Here is a 6,583-nt window from a genome sequence, read left to right on the forward strand (position 1 = left end):
AAATGGACCTGCCCTGGAGTTGAAGGATACCCAGGTGAGAGTCATGGATCTTATTGGCTCTAAGCTGAAAAGTCTTTCACTCAGCCCAGCTTCCAAGGTGACCACTGCTGCTGAAGGGGTGGCCAAGCAGGGTCTGCAACATTACAGGCAGAACTGTAAATTTCCTGTTGGAGATGCCATCTGCCTTTACCTGGCCAACTCTCCTCCCAGGCCAGCTGGTAATGGAAGTCAACAGGGTGCCTTCCCCAAGGAGGTTCACACCTCTCTTAAAATGTACCCCATGTAAAGAGATAGATGAGTCTGGGCCTCATAACTGACAGGACCATAAAGCCCAGCAGATTATCAAGCCCCTTCTGTCAGGTTCTATTTGCCTCTCAATCAGAGAACTTATTTGTGGCTTAGACAGCAGCTTCCTTAGGTCCTCCACTAGTAACTCTTCTAGACCCTGTCTAGCCCACTTGGGGCCTCATTCCTTTGTAATCACAGCCTCTACTCTAACATCAGTGGCTCTACTCCCAACCTGTGTGTACTGATGGTCCTCTCTCCCACTCAATGTTGTATGATTGTTCAGGATTTTCTCCATAGACAAATCCCTCTACTGATTACCTGTGTGGTCCTTGGGAAAGAGCAGATGAATGTTATACCCACAGGAGCCAGAGATTGGACGCTGACTACCTTCAATTCTGCTTAGCTGTGCAGCATTACTTCCCTTCTGAATAAAAAAATAATAAATAAAAAAAGAGAGAGATTTACCATGCCTAACCTGGGAGTGTCACCTTTGGCATACCCTTAACCCTGAGGAACCAAACAGGCTCTCTGGCCACACCCATCTCAAGCCTCTAAGGCTCCATCAAAAGCAGACAGTCCACTTAATACAGTCATAGTATAACAAGAAAAAAACACCACAGCAAGGGAAGAAGCATCCAAAGAGTATCCACAATGCCAAGCAACAAATGCAGAAACCGAGGAAACAAGATCAAGGAAGACATTATGGCACCCCCAAAATGAACAAGACACCCCAATTCAAGATTATGAAGATGATGAGATAGAAGAAATGAAAGATAGAGATTTCAAAAAATTTATGATAAGAACATTTAGAAGTTTTCAAAAGCAAATCCTTGAACTACAGAAATCCTTACTGGACAGGATTGAAAATCTCTCTCGTGAAAATGAAATTTTAAGGAAGAATCAAAATGAAACACAGAAACTAGTAGAACAGGAAAGTGTAATAGTGAAGAGAAATCAAAATGAAATGAAGAGCTCAATAGATCAAATGACAAACACATTAGAAAGCCTTAAAAACAGAATGGGTGAAGCAGAAGAGAGAATATCGGACTTAGAAGATAGAGCACAGGAAAACATACAGTCAAACCAAAGAAAAGAAGAGGAAATTAGAAATCTAAAAAATATTGTTGGGAATCTACAGGATACTATTGAAAAAACCAACATTCGAGTTCTAGGAGTTCCTGAAGGCATGGAGAGAGAGAAAGGATTAGAAGGCCTTTTTAGTGAGATACTAGCAGAGAACTTTCCAGGTTTGGAGAAGGACAGAGACATCCTAGTACAGGAAGCTCATAGAACCCCCAATAAACATGACCAAAAGAGATCCTCACCACGACACGTGGTAATTAAACTCACCACAGTGAAGCATAAAGAAAAGATCCTAAAATGTGCAAGAGAGAAACGTCAGATTACTCTCAAAGGATCTCCAATTAGACTCACAGACTTGTATGCCAGCAAACAGGGAAATCTATCAGAAATGGAGAGATTCCTGGACACATACAATCTACCTAAATTGAACCAGGAAGACAGAAAACCTAAATGTTCAGGATCACTAGCACTCAGGGAAATGCAAATCAGAACCACAATGAGGTTCCACCTCACCCCGGTTAGAATGGCTCACATTCAGAAATCTACCAACAACAGATGCTGGCGAGGATGTGGGGAAAAAGGGACACTAACCCACTGTTGGTGGGAATGCAAACTGGTCAAGCCACTATGGAAGTCAGTCTGGAGATTCCTCAGAAACCTGAATATAACCTTACCATACAACCCAGCCATCCCACTCCTTGGAATTTACCCAAAGGAAATTAAATTGGCAAACAAACAAGCTGTCTGCACATTAATGTTTAGTGCAGCTCAATTCACAATAGCTAAGACCTGGAACCAACCTAAATGCCCATCAACAGTAGACTGGATAAAGAAATTATGGGACATGTACTCTATAGAATACTATACAGCAGTCAAAAACAATGAAACCCAGTCATTTGCAACAAGATGGAGAAACCTTGAAAACATCATGCTGAGTGAAATAGGCCAGTCCCAAAGGGACAAATATCATATGTTCTCCCTGATCGGTGACAACTGACTGAGCACCAAAGAGGAAACCTGTTGAAGTGAAATGGACACTGTGAGAAATGGTGACTTGATCAGCTCTTGTCCTGACTGTTGATGTACAATGTAATACTTTATCCATTTTAGTATTTTTTCTTTTTTTGTTCTATTACTATTGGTTGAATTCTGTAATTAACACACAATTCTTCTTAAGTGCTGAAACTTAACTGAAAAGTGATCACTGTTAAACATAAGAGTGGGAATAAGAGAGGGAAGAGATGTGCAATTCGGGACATGCTCAAGCTGACTTACCTCAAACGGTAGAGTTAGAAACATACCAGGGGATTCCAATTCAATCCCATCAAGGTGGCATGTACCAATGCCATCTCACTAGTCCCGGTGATCAATTTCAGTTCACAATTGATCACACTGATAGGTCTAAGAGTCAAAGGGATCACACAAACAAGACTAGTGTCTGCTAATACTAACTGATATAATCAAAAAGGGAGAGAACCATCCAATGTGGGAAGCAGGATACACAGCAGACTCATAGAATGGCAGATGTCCTAACAGCACTCTGGCCTCAGAATCAGCCCTTAAGGCATTCAGATCTGGCTGAAGAGCCCATGAGAGTATTTCAGGCATGGAAAGCCAAGACACGGTGGCAAAAAAAAAAAAAAAACACCTAAATGAAAGATCTCTGTGAGTGAGATCCCAGTGGAAAGAATGGGCCATCAAAGAAGGAGGTACCTTTCTCTGAAGGGAGGAGAGAACTTCCACTTTGACTATGACCCTGTCCGAACAAGATCGAAGTCGGCAAACTCAAAAGGCTTCCATAGCCTTGGCGACTCATGACTAGAGCCTAGGGTGATTACTGATGCCATAAACAGGAGTGTCAATTTGTTAAGTCAACAACAGGAGTCACTGTGAACTTACTCCTCATGTAGGATCTCTGTCCTTGGTGTGCTGTACATTGAGATTTAATGCTATAACTAATACTCAAACAGTATTTTTCACTTTATGTTTCTGTGTGGGAGCAAACTGTTGAAATCTTTTTTTTTTTAATTTTTTTTTTTGACAGGCAGAGTGGACAGTGAGAGAGAGAGATAGAGAGAAAGGTCTTCCTTTGCCGTTGGTTCACCCTCCAATGGCCGCCGCGGCCGGCGCACTGCGGCCGGCGCACCGCGCTGATTCGATGGCAGGAGCCAGGAGCCAGGTGCTTTTCCTGGTCTCCCATGGGGTGCAGGGCCCAAGCACCTGGGCCATCCTCCACTGCACTCCCTGGCCACAGCAGAGAGCTGGCCTGGAAGAGGGGCAACCGGGACAGAATCCGGCGACCCGACCGGGACTAGAACCCGGTGTGCCGGTGCCGCTAGACGGAGGATTAGCCTAGTGAGCCGCGGCGCTGGCCTGAAATCTTTACTTAATGTATGCTAAACTGATCTTCTGTATATAAAGAGAATCGAAAATGAATCTTGATGTGAATGGAAGGGGAGAGGGAGTGGGAAAGGGGAGGGTTGTGGGTGGGAGGGATGTTATGGGGGGGAAGCCATTGTAATCCATAAGCTGTACTTTGGAAATTTATATTGATTAAATAAAAGCTACCAAAAAAACCAGACTAACTTAAAAAATTGAATAGAATTATGTTCTAGCAATTATTAATGCATTTGCTTTGACCCTGAGAATGCAATGTATTAATACATTTCTTTATAAAATATAAAATGAAATAAAGTTAACTTTCAAATATTCAATGTGAAGTTTCATATCAAATGACTGGAACTTCATAAACTATACAACTAATAGCAGACTAGTCTCCTGTCAATATAAAATATTTACTATAAAACTATATTTTGAAAAGAAAAAAAATCATAAAGTTGAACATGTCATTTTATTGTTCAAGTAATAGAATTTCAGTTATTTTTCCAGAACTGATGAACATAACACCTTTCCGTGTCTAATTTTCATTTAGTCAAAGGTCAGTTAAAATTAGGATATTGGTATATTGAGGATGGTTGATTAGTTGACATTGGCGGGGAGGCAGCAGTTCTACTAGCTATCATTGGCATAGTGAACCATGGATTGCTTGCTGTTAACGTGCTAGAAAAAGGACCCACAATTGTTGCTAAAGAAGGATGTCTAGGTGCAAAAACAGGACGGTTTGCCATCAGTCCAAAATAATTATTCTGTACAGGAGACAATATTTGAAATTGGGAAATAGAAGTTGTAGTTGTCACAACATTCAGGATATGGCCATGTGCTTGAGAGTAGGTGCTATATGAATGCCTATGAGAAGTGGTCATTTGATTTAAAAGAGCATGTTGATTTGTTACAAATTGTACTGATGGTGCAATTAAAGTTGATGATGGAGTCAAAATATTACTTGTCACTGGATCATTTGAATTAGCAATTCTGTGGCTAGTAGGAGGCACATTTAAATTTGTAGAAGTTGAAAGTAACCTTTCTTCATTAGTTTCTGTAGATGAGCTAGGATTTTGAGTATGCACATACTCGCCTGCACTGTGGTATGTCTTGTCAAGATTGTGAACTAAAGAAGCAGATGGTGGAGATGTGTGTTTAATCCCAACTCTGCGCTTCATTCTTACTAGAAGTTGGGGACATCCTCGCTTAAAATTTGGATTCTGATAGAACAGTAACTGAAACCAAAGGAGAAAGCATTTAGTGATACTTCAAACCAAGAGTCACAAATTAATATATATGAATATATGCAATCTATGAATAAATGAATAGATAAAATTATAAAATCTAAAATATCAGGTTCAACATAATTACAACAAATAAAACTTGATTATTCCTAAATGTAAAAGTTAGCAAACATTTAAATATGATAACCGTTCCACTAAACTGACCTTAACTTCTTTGTGTGGAGCTCATTGATAAGATTCAAAATAACTAGTAACATTGCTTATATTTTTGAATTTCAAACTTTCTTCTCATAAAAATTTAATGTTGATCCAGCTAATTTTAAACTTTGTGTCTTACTCCATAAATAAATATATTAAGTGAGGTACAAACTAAACTTAGTTGTGATGCCTACATTAGTTGTAAGTGAATATGTTGAATACCTTGCTAAAAACAGGTATGTTGTTTTCTTCTTCCAGAAAGTCAGTCAGGGATGCAGAGCTTTGGAAATCTTGTCGTATTTTTCTAAATCCATAAAGGTTAAGCTGTCGAACTAAACTTTTCATGCTGTCTGTTTCAAATATCTTAAAAGGGGTCTTTCTTTCCAACACTTCTTTCTTAAAGTATTCTTCATTTATCACAATAGAAGTCCCATTTTCGTCCCACCAAATTGACTTAAATTGATCACTTTCAACTATCTTCCAAAGTTTTACAGGAAAGGTCAGAGAAACAAAATCATTCCCTTCTGGGGTGTCAGACATACAAAGTGTATAGCGTGGTCTTTTTATCAAGGGTCCTTCAGATAAAGCTTGAAAGGCATTTTCTTCAACTACAGACCTTAAATCCAAGTCATTATCAATTGTGGGATACCAGCCTGGAGCTTCAGTGGTGTTTTCTGAATCAGTTGTTCCACTCTGAGGAGAGACACCTTGAACTTCTGAGGGAACCTGGGCCATCTCAAATAAATTTTTCTTTGGCTTCTGCCTGGTTTTGAGAACTGAGGCCTCAAATGTTGCTTTAGTAGACTTACACAAGACTAGCTGATGTCAGCCATCACCATGGTCCTGAGTTACTGTGACATCATAAGAGGACTTGTCTCTTAGCAATGCAAATATGACTTTCTGCCTAATGTTGGTTTTCCTCCCTGCAAAACAAGTTAAAATAAAACATTCACAGATAATTTACACAATACACATGTTGCAAAGTCTTGTCGCAGCAAATATTTTGGTTAAATAAAATGGATAAAATGCCTAAATTAGAAGTTTTCCCTTCTTTCTAGCTACATTCTTTACTAAACTTTCATAAGTTGAATGATTCCTGCATGCCAGGAATAAATTTGACTTGGTCCTGATGCACATTCTTGCTGATACATTGTTGGATTTAATTATATCGTACTTTGTTGAGGACTTTTGCATCTATATTCATCAGACATTGCTCTATAATTATCTTTCCTTATTGTATCTTTTTCTGGTTTTAGAATTAGGTGATGCTGGCCTCATAAAAGGAGTCTGGGATAATATCCATGTTTTCAAAAGCTTGAGAACAATTGGAATCAATTTTTCTTTGGATCATGTTCAGCATTGAAGTCATCCAGTCCTCAGTTTCTCAA

General features: G+C 39.4%; 1 protein-coding gene across 1 annotated transcript; it reads right to left on the reverse strand.

Annotated features, from left to right (window-relative positions):
• Positions 1-307: 307 nt before the first annotated feature.
• On the reverse strand, positions 308-5,930 carry LOC149119115 (heat shock transcription factor, Y-linked-like). Its single transcript, XM_089325274.1, has 3 exons — positions 5,418-5,930; positions 4,485-4,988; positions 308-313 (listed from the first exon to the last, which is right to left on the reverse strand). Exons 1-3 carry the CDS (start codon positions 5,928-5,930, stop codon positions 308-310), a joined length of 1,023 nt encoding a protein of 340 aa, XP_089181400.1.
• Between the last annotated feature and the right edge of the window lie 653 nt (positions 5,931-6,583).

Source organism: Oryctolagus cuniculus, chromosome Y (genome assembly GCF_051225735.1).
Source record: "Oryctolagus cuniculus isolate XC-2025 breed Fujian yellow rabbit chromosome Y, ASM5122573v1, whole genome shotgun sequence".
NCBI classification, from domain to species: Eukaryota; Metazoa; Chordata; class Mammalia; order Lagomorpha; family Leporidae; genus Oryctolagus; species Oryctolagus cuniculus.